General features: G+C 34.9%; 1 protein-coding gene across 7 annotated transcripts in view; it reads left to right on the forward strand.

Annotated features, from left to right (window-relative positions):
• The window catches only part of METTL15 (methyltransferase like 15), a 376,873-nt gene that overhangs the window by 79,499 nt on the left and 279,160 nt on the right, over positions 1-18,214 (forward strand). For all 7 annotated transcript variants that reach the window (XM_029207585.1, XM_029207579.1, XM_029207582.1 and 4 more), the window contains exon 3: positions 6,428-6,564. In XM_029207585.1, coding sequence (XP_029063418.1) covers positions 6,428-6,564 — 137 coding nt within the window. The remainder of the gene's footprint in view (positions 1-6,427; positions 6,565-18,214) is intronic.

An 18,214-nucleotide genomic window follows, 5' to 3' on the forward strand; every position in this document is an offset into this window, starting at 1 on the left:
TTTTTACTAATAATTATTTGTGTGAATGTCTAAATTCTCTCACCAAACTGGAAGGGTCATAACTTATTATCTTTGTATTACCTTCTGTGGCCTTATCTGTATTGGATGTTCTGTAAATATACAGGTTATTAATTAATGCCATGCATTTTAATTTAATTACCTCCTGAAAAAACTCTAGAAAGTTAAGTATATGCCTGAGACATTTCAGTATTTCAAAATGAAGCTAGTTACAAATAGGTGAAGTTTAACTAAAATTCTTTCAAAAGAACTTTCATTCGAAAAATTCAAAATTAGTAATTGCCAGAAAAGAAAATATTCATAGGAAGAAATTTTAAAGTGAAATAAGGCCATATTGTTTCCAAATTCAGATGAGTACTATTAAAAATCTTGCACGTGGGCTTCCTTGGTGGCGCAGTGGTTGCGAGTCCGCCTGCTGATGCAGGGGACGGGGGTTCATGCCCCGATCCGGGAGGATCCCACGTGTCACGAAGCGGCTGGGCCAGTGAGCCGTGGCCGCTGGGCCTGCATGTCCAGAGCCTGTGCTCCGCAGTGGGAGAGGCCACAACAGTGAGAGGCCCGCGTACCACAAAAAAAAAAAAAAATTCTTGCACAGATTGGAAATGACTAATCAACATTAGAAAAATGTAATTGGAAGATCTGCCCTCATACTGTTCATGGCCAAAAATGTTTTCCTGTCCAATTTTAACAGTGTTGTTCCAGTGTGAAAATTTCAATGATTAGAGGTCTTGTATTGGGAAGAACAAATCATTTAAATATCTAGTCTATGCAGGGTGATCTTGGGCAAATCCCTTGATTTCTGTCAGTCTCCCCACTTCAGAGAGCAGCCTTAGCTGTCTTAAAGGCTATCACATTTGAGAAGTATAAAAGGGATATAGATATAATCTAGAAAGACAGAGTGGTATATAATGACGGAATTAAATTTGGATTACTTCTATAGGCCCTTCTAGCTTTAATCACCCATGAGTCTATGATTTTAGGTGTTTTAATTTTTTGTTTTTAATTTCAAGATCAATTTGAAAACTGTAACCTGTCAAGAAGTCAGTCTTCACCAGTTGCTATTACACATAATGGGCAGACACTTTTTTCAGGCCACATATAAAATATAATTGTCTTTGGAATTTAATTCTACAGATTTATCATCATAAAGTCTTAAAATTAAAATGGTACAACAGTGGTTGTTTTTAACTGTGTTGGAGGCTTAAGGTGCAGAATTCCCACTTGTATATATCTTCATATTAAGAAAATGCTTTTCCAAAGAACGATTGTTTTTATTTCAGTGTGATTATGTAATTTCAGTGGGGGAGTATTATGAGATGAAGTGGAAAGAGCACAGGATCTGAGTTTTAATACTAGCTTTGCCCTCAACTAGCTACCAGCTACCTTCTTTGGGCCTTGGTCTCCTCATAAGTAAAATGAGGAGGTGGAATAGTCTGTTATGTCCCTCTGACCTCTGAAATTCTGTGTCTGTACCATGTGCATATCAGATCCACAGCTATAGCTCAACTATTCAAGTGTGACTCATCATGGTGAAAAGTAAAATCTAATCTTTTCTATGATATTTAGAAGACCATGGGATAAAATGTCATTTAGTTGTATTTGATTAAAAGAGCTAACATAAGATATGTTCATTTTCTTATTTCAAGTGTAAAGGAGACTGATCAGCAAATAAAAACATGGTGCTGTAGAGTTATATAATTACAGATCATTATTACTGTTCTGAAAAAGTTCTGTTCATTAATGAATCAATTGCTAATATTAGGAGTACATTGACGTTAAGTGACTTAAAAGTTGGGCATCTTGTGACTATTTTATGTGATCCTATCATAATGAGTCTTACATCTTGAATTCATATGCACAAATGAGTGTTGCAATCTTTATCGTAGTTACATTGGGAGACTGAGCTCTTTTTTCATATCACATCATTAAATATACACTAAACACCTACTACTGTGCACTGATGCTACCATATTGAATTGGAGGCAGTGTTGGAGAATTGTCGTGATGAATCCTCTGCCTCAAATGCTAGTTTTTATTTTCTTTAAATCACCTTCATTTTGATTTTGATCCCCAGTCTCCCTGTGCTGAGAAGCCATCAATTTCACTTATCCCCCAGACCCCACACACCATCCAGAGCTATGCAGAGACCCTGCACCTTCTTACTCATCTCATGTCACATTTAATTTCCCCTAAGATGCCTTTTGTTTTAACCTTCGTAGACCCTCTGGGACCAAAGGTTCTGCTTCTTCTGTGCCATAGAGAGGCATGGAAATCTCTGGTAACATTGGGAAGCCTGTGATTGAGGGTCCTTCCCCTTCAGTCCATCATCTAGCCAGCTGCTCTGAGATCTTACCACCTGTCAGTCACTTTATTGGTCCTGCGCCTTTCTGGAATTTGTTCATCTTCTCCGTCTCTCCTCTACTCAATTTCAAAGAAGTCTCTCATCTCTTTTCCTTAAAGAAACCACCTACCCAGGGTAACTAGCATTATCTTTCTGAACTGTGTTTTTGTTTGTAACTAAAAGATGCAAAAGTGGTTGTTGGGCTTCCCTGGTGGCTCAGTGGTTGAGAGTCCGCCTGCCGATGCAGGGGACACGGGTTTGTGCCCCGGTCCAGGAAGATACCACATGCCGCGGAGCGGCTGGGCCCGTGAGCCATGGCCGCTGAGCCTGCGCGTCCGGAGCCTGTGCTCCGCAACGGGAGAGGCCACAACAGTCAGGGGCCCGCGTACCGCAAAAACAAACAAAAAACAAACAAACAAACAAAAGTGGTTGTCTTCAAATGATAGGAAAGATAGAAAGTTTTTTCTTTCTTCAATGCAAATATCCTCAAAGAACATACATTCTAAAGCTCTAGATACCTAGGCATCTTCTTGAAACAGGAGAAGAGGAACAGAGAGAGAGGAAGAGGGAGAAGGAGAGAGAGATAAAGATACAGAAAGATGGCTTTTCAAGAGCCTTAATTCCAGTGGGAATGGGTCATCTATAAACACTAAACTTTTGTTGTATAATTTTTGTAAAGCCATCTCTGCCATGATTCTTTCTTATACCATCCCCTTATTTTTTCTTATTTATTGTTTCACTCCCTCCCTCCCTCCCTTCTTTATTTTTTTTCAGAAAAATCACAGAATTCAGAGTTGGTGAGACCTTGTTTAGAATTCTCTTTCCCTCACTTACTATTAATATGATCTTAAGTCACATTATCTTTCTGAACCTGAGTTTTTTATTTGTAAAAATGGGGATAATGCCACTTTTCCATACTCTGTTACAGAGTATTTGTTAGACCAAGTAGGAAAACATTAATGCTTGGAAAGTCATAAAGCAGTGTGCAGATATAGACTCTGTTGACTTAATGCAGAGTCAGTGGGAGAAAGAACACGGGTTTTAGAACCAGGTACACCTGTATTCAATTCTTACATTTGCCATTTACTAGCTTAGTGTAATTTTAGTTTCTGTGTATGTAAAATTTACTAACACCTACTTCATTGTTTTAAGGAAGAAATAAGATAACCTTTATAAATATCTGAGGTAAACAAGGGTACACTTTATCCCCATTTCTTAGATAAAGCAGTTGAATCTCAGAGAGTTAAAATGATTTGGCCAGGGTTATAAAGGTGATGAGAGAAATTACCAGAAAAAACTCTTGGTATCATATGGGTTAGGCTTTTTAGATAAATTATATCAGGTAATTTCAAAGAAAGAATTCCATATATGTTTGGAGCATAAGATAAACATTTGCATATATACATAGTTGAGATTCATAAAAGGATTATTTTGAAACATTCAGTTATGTTGTTCTTGTGCATTTGTTAAGCAAAAAAATCATCCAGTCGCCTTATTTTATTATCAAGTTGTACAAATTAAAAAATGTGGTCTTATGTCAAGTTAGTGATCCAGGAGAGTGGAAAAACTAATTGGCTCCCTTTTCAATTATAGTGCTGGGTGACTCATAAGGCCTAGATGTCACTTACTATATTTGATGGACAGTGTACATTAGAATTTTTTTTTTTTTTTTGCGGTACGCGGGCCTCTCACTGTTGTGGCCTCTCCCGTTGTGGAGCACAGGCTCCGGACGCGCAGGCTCAGCGACCATGGCTTACGGGACTAGCCGCTCCGCGGCATGTGGGATCTTCCCGGACCGGGGCATGAACCCGTGTCCCCTGCATCAGCAGGCGGACTCTCAACCACTGCGCCACGAGGGAAGCCCCATTAGAATTCTAAAAATGGAAGTCGATGAATCCAATCACCTATTAACCCAGGACATATTGTGGGGTTCAGTTCTAGTTTCATAAATCCCATTTGTCTCCCACTTTTTGCTTTGTTTTACACTTGACTGGTAATAATAGATTATTTTTTTCCTATGGAAACTTCCTTGATTGTCAGTACATCTCCAAGGGCATAATCATGATATATTAAAAAATAATCATGTAAATTATAATCATCTCACATTTTCCAGAATATTTTTAATCATAAGGATTTTTCTTTTTAAATATTGATTGGGACTTTCCTGGCTTGGGGTAAGGTAATCATATGCAAATTATTTTATTTGATATATTCTTAGTTTAAATCCAGGGCTATACAAGACTTGATATCAGGGCATAACAAGAAAGTGGTATATACTTTTGCCTGGAAAATTTCTTTGTTTAAGTCATGCTAAACCTCTAGCAATTTTAAAACTGAGGCAAGCTATGGTAGAAGATTTTTACCCTCATAGATGCAAAAAGTAAGTATACAGACTGGGAGAGGAAATTATTCAATCTTGAGATTAAATATGGTACTCCTAACAGCCATTCCAATAATAAGACTTTAAGTGTTGTTTTAAAGTTACTGTTTAAAAAGATGAAAAATATATGTAGCCATACCTTTTGTGCTGACAGTGATAGAAGTGCAAGGTTAAGTTATACTAAAAAATTTATGTTAAGAAGCAGTGCTTGTACCATTTTTTTTAACCACATTTACATCTTATATTTTACATCCCTCCTCTTCTCAATTTTGATCAGAAGATTTCCTCCATATTATTCTTTGAATAGTAGGCTAACTTTTCTGAGGACATGATCAGAGGACAGGACTCAGCATGGTAGCTTATAGTCAAAAAAAAAAAAAAATCAAAGCATAATTGTGCCTTGTCTCTGACCACTCTCCCTGAAATAAGTTGTAACATTCAGGGCAGGGAAATGTTCAAATCCATTACAGGAATTTCCTTTGTGCAATGTACACATGAACTTTTAAAAAGTTATATGTTTAAATATTTTTAACAGTCTGACTTATTGTGTATGTTATTGGTCACAGTATTCAGTATTATTGGAATAATTGTTTTTATTTTCATCATGCCAGTGAGGCTTATTCAGAGAGCACATTAAACTAAGAGCGTAACTTTGAGAGGATGTGCTGAGTGTCTTGACTTCCAAACCAACTACAATCAACTACCTTGTTTACATTTACGTTTCTTATGGTCCAGGTCTAGTTTCTCGCCCAACTGCCAGCTGGCTTTTTTTTTTTTTTTTAAGTGGGCCAGCATTGTTTTCTTAAGTGTGGCCAAATAAAATAGCTAAGAAATAGATTCAGATCCAATTAACTTCATTGTGTATCTTCAATGATATGTACTCCCATACCTTGTATCCTGTTATCCTGGCAAATCTTTTACTACCAAAAGTGTTTTGGTTTAGATGAGAAATTATATGTCACCTTACCAATTAGGCAGGTATTGGGGTATATTCTTCTAGACCTTCTTTTTCTTTTTAAACTCTGGAGAAATCTAAAAACCCTGGAATTTTAAATGACTTTTCCAAAGCTATGTAGCTACTTGGTGGCAAGGCTATAATTTATCCCAGGTGTTTTGACTTAAGCCCTGGGCTTTTTCAGGTCTGATTTGTTAATTAAATATTTGTCTTATGACTACTGTTAGGTATAATCTCTTTCTCTCTCTCTCTCTCTCTCTCGCTCTCGCTCTCTCTGTATTCTTGAATATTTTTATGTTTAATATAAAGCATTTAGAGAACTTGAGATAAAGTGAGTCACACCAATTGTAAGCTGTCTCCAAATGATGAGAAATTGTTGGAAATATCATTTTTAGTCAGGTGCCTGAAAGCAGTAAAAAGCTAGTAGCACAACACTGTGGCTAGTTTGAACTTATGGAGGGAAATGCAAATTTACCTTGAATTGGCCAGCCTGTGACAAAGATTATCATTTTGCTGTTACTCTGACAAATTCTTTTGGACTGATCACTCATAATTGATCCAGACCTCATGTACAACAAATCGAACTCTAGGCAAAAAAAAAAAAAAAAAAGTAATTTGTTTTTCTATTTGCTATCAGCTCTGAAAAGCATTATGTGTGTCTAGAAATAAGGTAGCTGGCAAGAATAAACTTTGCTCATGCTAAGTGGTAATTTTCTTTTTCTGTGTTGGCTAGTTTTTTCTAGATATGACATTTGGTTCTGGAGGACACACAAGAGCCATTCTACAGAAGGAGTCAGATATTACTCTGTATGCCTTAGACAGAGACCCAACAGCTTATGCAATAGCTGAACAGCTTTCAGAATTGTACCCGTAAGTAATACACTTGTATAGTTATTTAATTTTGTTGCTATGTTTTATGGAGCTTAGTTTACCATCTTGGAATTTGTTCTCCCTTGTATGATACTATACGTCACTCCACTAAGTATTTCCTCCCTTTTTATCCAGAAAGAATTGATGTAAATGATATTTTTAGAATCACTTAAAATAATGATGTTACTGCATTTATCCTTTGTAAGTAAGTATAAATACAAAAACTTATTTTTGGCTAAAATTTGAAAATGTGTTGAAATCCATCCATGAATAGTATTTTGACAAATAACCCATACTTTAAAAACATTTTTAAAGTACTTTATGAGTTACAGTTTCTAAGAATTTAGTGGAGTAAATAAATATGTAAAAATTCTGTAGAATTCTGTAGAATTCATGAAACAATAATGCAATTGCTTTCTTTGAAATCTTTCTGAAATTCATAAGTAAATGTAGAGCACTCTATCCATTTATCAGAATTATTGAGCATTTACTAGAGAACTTTTAAAAAATATAGTTATTGTCTTCATGAGTTGTAAAAGCATCTTCCTTTAGAGAAAAAATTTTGAATTAATGAGTTATGTCCATATGCTATGTTGTTTAGAACACACCAGCCTGAAAAAGAAAAATATCTTGGAATTAAGATGGCTATCTCCAAATATGTAAAGGGCTATTTTCTGTAATGGGGAATTGTTCTACTATGTGAAGCTCCAGAGACTGAAATCAACAAAATAGATGAGAATTTTAGAGGTAAAGTTTGACTTGACTATCCAACAAAGAAAAGGTCTCTTTGGTGAAGTAGCAAAAGTATGACCATAGAAAAGTTTAATCACAGGCTAAAGGTAGAAAGTTGGATTACTAATCTAGAATAGTCTTTTTCATCCTCTCTCAGGTCCCAGACTCTGCAAATCCATCAATGTGATTAAATATCCCAATAAAAGTGTAAATAAATATACCTAGATTTTTGTTTGCAAGATCACAGTGTTTATGGAGTCCCTGGAAACCCATTTGACCCCAGGTTCTTTATTTCTAAGAAAATATGAAGATGTGGTTTAGTTTCAGAGTAGTTGTTTTTTTTTTTTTAATCTTTCTGTCATTTTAAGCAACGTAACTTAGATGCACCTTCTTTAAGAAGGTTTGTACTAGGGCATTCATATTTGTGAAACTTCTTAGGAGTTCACTTGATTATGACCTGAACATTTATAGAATGAGTGTAGGTCTCCATTATATTTCACTATCATAGACAACCTGAATTTTCTTAGATATTATTGTTTCTAAAGGCAGTGATTCCCAAGGTCTCTTATTCTTTCAAACACCCTAGTTTCTTAAATGGAGCTTAAGATTATCAATTTTATCAGGCGTAATTTTTTACCTAACAGGAATCTTGAGGCTCTGTATTCTCTTCAGCTTACATATGTGGAAACTATTAGCTACACATATTAAAGGTATACATGTCTTAATAGAGATGGGATGAATTTCACCCATCACCCAATAATCTCATTTTATTAAATTATACTATCTTGTCTCAAATCTTACTGAGATATTTTTAGTTCATCGACAAAATAATTCCTTTGCCTAACCTAATAAATTAATTAAAGAACAATAAGATGAATCAAAATAAAGGAGGAAGAGGTAATTAATACAGATAAAAGCTGGAATCAAAGAAACTGAAAAACAAAAAAACAAAAAAAAAGAAAAAAAGGAGAAAGAAATCCCAAAAGATCATTCTTTGCATTCTTTGAAAATAGCAAAATCCTTTTTCACACTGATTGTTAAAGGAAAAAGAGAGCGAAAATATATGCTTAAGTTTGAGAGAGAAGACCAACCAGAGACACAAGGTAAATTATAAGATGATACTACTGTAATTCTGTGGCAACATGTGAAACCTAGATAAATGAATGATGTCCTAGCAAAATATAAATTATTAAAATTGACTCAATAATTATAAAACTTCAATAGGTTATTACCATAAAAGAGATTAGAAAGGTAACTAAAGTACATAGGAAAATGCACAGTGATGAGATTTGCAATTGTTATCTAGCTCTTATAAAGAATAGGAAAGGGACTTCCCTGGTGGTGCAATGCTTAAGAATCCGCCTGCTAATGCAGGGGACGCGGGTTGGATCCCTGGTCAGGGAAGATCCCATATGCCGCGGAGCAACTAAACCCATGTGCCACAACTACTGAGCCTGTGCTCTAGAGCCCGCGAGCCACAACTACTGAGTTGGCATGCCACAACTACTGAAGCCCACGTGCCTAGAGCCTGTGCTCTGCCACCACACTGAAAAGCCTGCACACCGCCATGAAGAGTAGCCCCCACTTGCCGCAACTAGAGAAAGCCTGCACACAAAAAAGAAGCAAAGAAGACCCAACGCAGCCAAAAATAAATAAATAAATTTTAAAAAGAATAGGAAAGAGCGTTGCCTTTTATGCTAGTCCTGACCATGGTAAATAAAGAAAGCTCTTAAAATTCATTTTATATTGAATCCAGCATTAATACCTAATTCTGCTAGAGATAGTATAAAAGGAAAAAGAGAAAAAGTCCAACCTCACTGAAGTATATAAATGCAGAATTCAAAATGCAATACTAGCATATCTAATTCACCCTTCATTTAGTTAAAAGGATAATAAAAGAATAATACCTATGGCCTAATAGGGTTTAATTCAAGAATACAAGGATGGCTCCATATCAGATAGTCAATCAATGATAGGTTGATAAGCATCACAATGATCAGCTAGCTGTTCTTATTACAATCTCTAAGTTAAATGGAAATATAAGTCAACTACTTAAACGTAAAATATCCTATTAACCAAGGACAAATAGCAGTTATTTTCTCAAAAGGTGAAATACTATAACAATCTAGTCAAAAATCAGGTTGTAAATATGGATTAACTTCTATATATATTTTAATCAGTATTTTTGGAAGGTCTGGCAGATGTAATTAAAAAACTTAAGAAAGGTTAAAATAGTCTTATTTTTTTATAATGATTTGACTGAATACTTAAAAACCCAAAAGGACTTGTAAAATTAATAAGATGATACAAAATGGTTAGATAAAAATTTAAAAATCTACTCAAGTAGTAAATACCTAGAAAGGGAAGTGGGAAAAAAATATTCCATTCTTAAAAGCACTTAAAACTTTATAAAATAGTTATAAATTTAGTAAGAAAGACACATTTCCAAATAAAAATAAGCCTATATAATTCTATTGAAGGACGTAAAAGATCTGAACAAAAGAGAAAGCATATGTGTTTGGGGGTAAAACAAATTACTATTATAAAAGAAGGCCAGCTCTCCCCAAATTCATATATGTATTTATTGTAATTCCAGGAAGTATATTAATTGATTTCACCTTAACTGATGTGTGTTTTTTTTTAACTTAGGTAATATAATGTTGAGTAGATATGGGGGGAAGAGTGACAAGGTCTTTTGGGAAAAAGAAAAAATTGAGAGGAAACTTGCCTTACCAGATGTCAGATCACACTATAAAGTCACTGTAGTGAAATCAATGTTATACTGGCATAAGAATAGGCAAGTAGGTTAGTGGAGCAGAGAATCCAGATATAGATTCTACTACATAAAAGAATTTAATAGAAGATAAAGGTGTTTTAATTCATTGAGAAAATAGTGCATTATTAAATAAATGGTGTTGGTACAATGCATATCAAACTTGAAGAAAATAAAATGGACCCCTATTTTAAATCAGATTCAAAAGTAATTTCCAGATAGAGTAAAAATGTATGAAAAAATTGAAAATAAAAGTCCTGTTAGAAAATTGAGGAGATTATATATACAATCTAAAGGTAAGAAACTGTCTTAGTTGAGACTCAAAATCATAAATCTATAAAAATAAATAATAGAAATATCTATTTATATAAAAATTTAAAAAATATATGGCAAAAATCGTATGGTAAAATTTCCAAACAGTTAACTTAGAGAAGATATATTAGTAATATGGAGGATAGGAAAAGGAATGATATTATAGAAGAGGAAAAATATATTTTTTCTAAGTTCTCAACTGGGATCCCTGTAACAAAAGGCAGATTAATAACAGAAAAGCATATAAATTTATTTAAGTTTTACATGACTCATGAGACTTCATGAGGAAATGAAGACCCAAAGATAACAGTAAAACTGGAGCATTTTTATATTAGATTTGATGAAGAGTGGAAAGTTACAGAAAAATATGATAGGACAAAGGGTATGAGCTAAGGATAGTAATGTGGGCAAAATTTAGCAAGTCCCATTTATTTAGATTCCTCTCGTCCCTTCATTTTCAGAGATAAGGAAGCTTTTTTGGGTTTAGGCAGGCATCTCTCACATGAAGAGCTTATGACCTACATGTGCCATTTCTCAAATTCCTTCAGTTTAAAAATATTTGCTATGCCAAGTTGCCATATTTTGAGGTAGCTTTTCCTGAACCCCATCAATATTTATCATATAGGAAGAGTTCTCTCAAACTTGATAAGACAACAAATTCCAATTTGAAAAGTGGGTAAAGGATAGAAGGGTCAATAATAGAAGATCAATGTGTGAAAAAACGCTCCACATAAGTAGCAGTGAGGGGGAAAATGAAATTAAAATAATAATGGTGTAATACTTTTTACTTATCAAACTGGGAAGACGTAACAATTTTGAAAGTGAGCACATGGGGGAAATGATACTTATTTTTCATAGATATCTTTTAATGTTAAAAAAATTGTATATGCATTGTTTGTATATACAATCATGGAGAACTTGAGAAAGAAGGAATTAATGGTGGGGGGAAGTATGGAGAAAGGGAAACCAATGGTTAAAAGAAACAAACCTAGGGCTTCCCTGGTGGCGCAGTGCTTGAGAGTCCGCCTGCCGATGTGGGAGACGCGGGTTCGTGCCCCGGTCTGGGGGGTCCCACGTGCCGCGGAGCTGCTGGGCCCGTGAGTCATGGCCACTGGGCCTGCGCGTCTGGAGCCTGTGCTCCACAGTGGGAAAGGCCGCAGCGGTGAGAGGCCCGCGTACCGCAAAAAAAAAAAAAAAAAAAAAGAAGGAAACAAACCTAGAGATTATATGACGCATCTCCGCATATGTATGTAAATTAGAAAAAGCCAAGTAATGCTATATATTATTATAAATATCTACATGTATAGTTATAGTATAAAAATATACATGACAAAGATAAACACAAATTTGGGCCACGGATTATTTCTGGGGATAATGGATAAATGGATGGATGGTTTGTTGGAAGGATTGACAAATTAGATAAACTGATTATCTTCTTAAAAATACATATGTAGGGCTTCCCTGGTGGCACAGTGGTTGAGAGTCCGCCTGCCGATGCAGGGGACATGGGTTCGTTCCCCGGTCCGGGAAGATCCCACATGCCGTGGAGCGGCTAGGCCCGTGAGCCATGGCCGCTGAGCCTGCGCGTCCGGAGCCTGTGCTCCAAAACGGGAGAGGCCTGCGTACCGCAAAAAAAAAAAAAGAAAAATACATATGTAATCCTGTAACTGATATCTAGGATTACATATGTATTCTTAAGAAGATCATCAATAACATTGTTCATTATTTGTCTTTGGTTTTTATTTTAAAACTGTTTTTCATTGCATAGTAAAGTTGAACACGTGATTCAGTAATAAAAAAATACATATGTAATTACAACTTGCAATAAAGTGTACAAAAAGGAAGCATTTTGTCATTTCAACGTTTACATCTTTTAAGAAAATATAGTAATTTCTTTCATTTATTTATTTATTTTGTTGTTGTCAAAGAGTAGCCTATGCTTCTCCTGAAAAATCCCATGTTCTTCACTCTGTCAAAACTAAGTCAAAAATAGAAACTAACAGTTTCACAGAAAACTAAGCAGTTCATGGGAAAGCTGAATTTTAGGCTAACCCATTTTAGCTCTTTCAGAAAAGATGACATGTCAGGTCACCTGTTGTTTGAAAACTGAAACTTTTCCCTATTGCCTCTGAAGACTGTACAAGAGGAAACACATTAAAATTGGAGCAGTGGGGTGTTGGCTGACTTTTACCACAGTGGAAGATGGATATTGGAAGACAGTTTTTTTAAACAATTTTTTGTTTTCTGAATTTAGGGATAATATGTGCTCCATACACTGAGTTTAGAGAATATAGACATGTATTAAGAAAATATAAAAATTATAATTGATTCAATCATTTGACTGTAGGTAAAGCAGATTATAAAAATATAATAAGCTGTTACTTTCAATAGTTTATAAAAGTAGATATTCTCATTGGGATAAACTTATAATATACAGAAAAGTATATAGAAAAAAATGAAACTCACTTACCATTCCACCACCTTAATCAGTAGTAATGATTTTGTGTATTTCATTCCATCTTTTTTTTTTTAACATCTTTATTGGAGTCTAATTGCTCTACAATGGTGTGTTAGTTTCTGCTTTATAACAACGTGAATCAGCCATTACATATACATATATCCCCATACCTCCTCCCTCTTGCGTCTCCCTCCCACCCTCCCTATCCCACCCCTCTAGGTGGTCACAAAGCACTGAGCTGATCTCCCTGTGCTATGTGGCTGCTTCCCACTAGCTATCTATTTTACATTTGGTAGCGTGTATATGTCCATGCCACTCTCTCACTTTGTCCCAACTTACCCTTCTTCCTCCCTGTGTCCTCAAGTCCATTCTCTACATCTGCATGTTTATTCCTGTCCTGCCCCTAGGTTCTTCAGAACCATTTTTTTTTCTTTTTAGATTCCATATATATGTGTTAGCATACGGTATTTGTTTTTCTCTTTCTGACTTACTTCACTCTGTATGACAGTCTCTAGGTCCATCCACCTCACTACAAATAACTCAATTTCGTTTCTTTTTATGGCTGAGTAATATTCCATTGTATATATGTGCCACATCTTCTTTATCCATTCATCTGTTCATGGACACTTAGTTTGCTTCCATGTCCTGGCTATTGTAAATAGCGCTGCAATGACCATTGTGGTACATGACTCTTTTTGAATTATGGTTTTCTCAGGGTATATGCCCAGTAGTGGGATTGCTGGGTCCTATGGTAGTTCTATTTTTAGTTTTTTAAGGAACCTCCATCTGTTCTCTATAGTGACTGTATCAATTTACATTTCCCACCAACAGTGCAAGAGGGTTCCCCATTCCATCTTTTTAATTGCCAGTATTTCATTATATTTTATGTACTATTTCTTGTTTGAACTTTTTGGATATTTTTACTTTTTTATACTTCTAAAATGTTGGAATATCTTGGCCAAGTTTAAAAACCATTTTGATCAATTGTATTAAATACATAGCTAATTTAGAAAGAATTGATGTCTTGATATATTTTTCATTGATGATGATATATTTTTCCATTGATTACAGTGTTTATGTTTCTGACTAATATTTTTTCTTAATTAAAATGATAAAGTACAGAAAAGTGCTGAGAAGAAAATTTAAATTATTCATAGTCCACCATCACCAAAATTAATAGTTTGGTAAACTTCTTCCTAATCTTTTTGGTTATATATATATGTATATATATACACACATATATATATACATTCATACATATACACATAAATAGTTTACAAAATTTGATTCTATTTATACATTATCAGCACATTCTTATTTCATTAAATTACCTTAAAGAATAGTTTTATTGGTTGCAGAATATTTCCTTTATGTAATTATAACTTAATTTATTAGAATTCTAATTCTAATATAGTCTTATCCTTATCCATATTACTGCTGTTTTAAGTCTTTCTGTGCTGTGTTATTTTAGATGTACTTCCTATAAACAAATACCAGATATATTTCCTTTGTGTAAACAAATCTGTTTTTTGTAAAGGGTAATTAAATCAGGATATGCTTACTCTTTCTATGTCATCTTGTTTTATATTTTCTATTTTTGTGTTTTATTGAAATTATCTTTGGCATTTAAATTTTCTTTTGTCCATTATCCACGTATACATATTTGTTTTTGCCTTTTCTCTAGCAATTTTGATGACATTAAAAAATTTTTTGAATTTACTACTGGCTGGTGTTAATATTTTTTAAGATTAAAAGTACTTAAATATTTTTTACTGTTAAGTATGCAGAAAGAAATATTTTTTGATTAACCATCCCATGTAAAGTGAGAACTTATTTCCTGAATTTTTATTTCCCTCTCTTTTCCCACTTCTTGGCTTTTAAAATATGATTTTGGCTTTTAGACATTAATATCTACTATTATGATAATTATTAGTTAACATTTGCATTGTTTGGCAGTAATATCTAAAGTAATCATACTTAAACTGATGTAATTCATTTCAATGTACCCCACTAGCCTTTTTATAACACTGTAAGTCCCCTTTCAAGTTCTTTATGTAGGCTCATTTCTCTACCAATTGATTACATCTTAGTTTTTCTATAAATATGCAAAAGGGAAATATCTATGCCTTTGTCTACCCAACACTGTGTTTCTAATGCTTTCTTACATGGGCAACAGTTGATTTAGGATGGCAGTTTGGGAATTGAATAGATATTACTCTTTTTTTTCTGACATGTAGTATTGTGGAGAAGTCTGAGGTCAACCCAGTTTATTTTTTCCTTTCCTAGGTAATCTGTTTCTCACTCCTTCCTCCCACTATTAGGCTGGATGCTTACTAGATATATTTCTTCGAATATTTTTGACATTCATAAATTTCACTAAGAAATATTACTAATTAATGTCTTTTTATCAATTTTCCATGTACTCTGTGAGTAATTTTGGCCTATGGATCAGGTCTTTTCTCTACAAAGGAGTTTTTGTGTTAGTTACCCTCTAATCTTTTTTCGGTTTTTTTAACCTGTGAGCACTTATGATTTGTTGGTTGGAGTGTTATCTGTCCCACATGTCTTTTATTTCCTTTCTTAGTGTTTTCTGCTACTTTTACTTTGCCTCAGTATTATAGGAAATCTCTTCAGACTTATTCCATGTGTTACAGACTTGGTTTTCTACAGTGTCGATTATGGGTTTTTTTTGTGTGTGTGTGGTACGCGGGCCTCTCACTGTTGTGGCCTCTCCCGTTGTGGAGCACAGCCTCCGGACACGCAGGCTCGGTGGCCATGGCTCACGGGCCCAGCTGCTCCGCGGCATGCGGGATCTTCCCGGGCCGGGGCACGAACCCGTGTCCTCTGCATCGGCAGGCAGACTCTCAACCACTGCGCCACCAGGGAAGCCCTAGCATATTCTTTTAGTGAGTCATGAAATCATTTTTGGGGGGTCTTGATCAGCATTTTATGGAATGGAATGGAATAGAATAGGAAATATCATGTTACATAATGGAAGTTAAATTAAGTATCATTTCCAGTGAAATAATATATATGTTTACATATATACACATATATATTGTATTTTTGTATATGGGATTGCAGTTAAACCATATTTCTGACTATGTATCTTGATTAAAAATTTTTGAAAACTACCTATCCTATATGGCTATATCCCACATATTTGTTCACACTGTGTACTAAATGTTCATTGAAGGCAGAAACTTTGTCTAATGTATGTTCATATCCCTAGAACCTAGCTCTGCTTGGAATATATATGGAAGTTAACAAGTGTTTATTTATGGTTCAAACAAAACAGAAACCAGTGGTGTGAATGACAGTTATACTTTCTAGGATCCTGTTGCCTGGAAACCCCAATATGCCTAGAGAATTAGAACCCCCTGAAAACTGCATCCCTTTAACTGTACTTTGCCTGTCTTGCAATGAATGAAACAGAATATGAAATATAGATACTGACTACGAAGAAAGGACATATGTTGGGGAGTGGAATCGAGTTTCAGAGTAAGAGATGTCTGTACTCAAAATATTTACAGTGTACGCCACTGAATTGTACACTTTAGAAGGGTGAGCATTATGGTAAGTGGATGGCATCTCGATTTTTAAAATTATGATTTCTTTTAGATTCAGATCTTTTACATTTAGATTTATATTAGATAAGTGATTAAAACATTTTAATCAACTCATTAAAAAACATTTATAGTGTATGAAAATTATTTAACTTTTCTCCTGATTTGGGATTATGATAGTACCTTAGAGAAGGAATGATGAACAGGCTCAAAAATGTATCTTATCCCAGGTTTACCAAATGAACTGCCTTTCTCAGTTTTCTAAGTCAACCCTTACTCTTCTGAATTCCTACCAGGTGTGCTGTATAGTCTCCATTTGTCTTTAGAACCTCTCTCTGCCCTTGTCTACACCGATCCCAGGAAGATGACTTTTATGGATTTATCGACAACATTTATCTCCTGGCTTCTGCTTGGGTTCAGCAAATGGGTGACACTGGCAGGAAATCAGAGGACAGAGATGAGGTCAGAATGTGTTTTAGCAGTGGCCACATTCCTCTTCAAAGTTCATTGTTCATAGGCCTCTCCTACTAGATGCAGCTCTGACTCTTTGGGCTTTCAGTTACCACTCTTTGCCCTTGCCCCTTCACCTCTTAGCTTCAGGGTACTTCTCACATCCCTTTTTGCCTCTCCTTAACCTAGTCATGTGTTTGTAAATAGTCTCTTTATTAAAGTTTTTTCAATTTCCATACTTGGATGTGCTTTTTTTTTCTTGCCAGAAACTTTGCAGACTCACAAAGAACCTTCTTTGTCTCTAGCTGGATCCTTCCTCTTTGGACTCATCCAGATCTGACTTAAGACAAATATCCATCCACACTGTTGGAGAAGCAGTCTAGATTTTGGAATCAAACAGTCTTGGTTTGGAGTCTTAATTCTGCCTCTTTTAGCTGTAGGATTTTAAATGTGTGACTTAACCTTTCAGAGTTTTTATTCTCATCTGTAAAATGAGTTCCTATTCATACGTATCTCATGCTGTGTTATGAGGACTAAATTATTTAATTAAATTGTTTAGCATAAAATTAATTAATACTAGCTATAGTTGCTTTGTTATAATAATGATTATATAAGATAATATATGATTATGCTAATTATTATCATCATAACTCTAAGTGTCTGAGAAGTTTCATTGGTGTATACCAGGATGATTGGCTTTTATTTCCTGTTTTTATCTGCTTGGTTCCTTAACATGCACATATCAGAGTCAGTTTAAGATTAAGGTGTGGAACACTGCATCCAACTTCCTTCACGTTGCAAAGTGTTCTGACATTTGCCTTTTATTACAGGCTCTCTTTCCCATTGTCAGTGTAAATACTGAAGACTACCTCTGTCAGTGTAAATACTGAAAACTACATCCAAGCACTATTCCAATGAACTGTATCATTGTCTTCCTCCCCCTCCCACCCAGACTTACTTCTTATAAGTTTTGATTTCACCATCAACTCTTGGCTTCAGGCCAAAATAACTAATATTTTTTGAATGTCATCAACCAATCAGAAAATGTTTCCTATGTGTCTCCCATTCTTTGGCTTTCTCCTTCTGTATTCATATGTTGCTGGGTTCCCAGAAGCTACTTTTTCCTCATTAAAGAAGGTTGAAGTTTTTCCATTAATTTTTAGCCCTTCTTGTTCTGAAACCTGAAAATTCTAGAAGGCTGATTCTTGAGTTGTCTTCATTTTCTGTAGATTTAAGGTCTTCTTATTTATTATTTAGCTTATTACTGACATAAGTAGACAGAGTCTGCAAATGTTTATTTCAGATGAACTCTTTGGTTTTTGCTTTCTGACTATACAAACTATAGACTTATGTAGACCT

The sequence above is a fragment of the Monodon monoceros genome, unplaced genomic scaffold, assembly GCF_005190385.1.
Source record: "Monodon monoceros isolate NGI ecotype Baffin Bay Population unplaced genomic scaffold, NGI_Narwhal_1 Super_Scaffold_7, whole genome shotgun sequence".
Taxonomy (NCBI): domain Eukaryota; kingdom Metazoa; phylum Chordata; class Mammalia; order Artiodactyla; family Monodontidae; genus Monodon; species Monodon monoceros.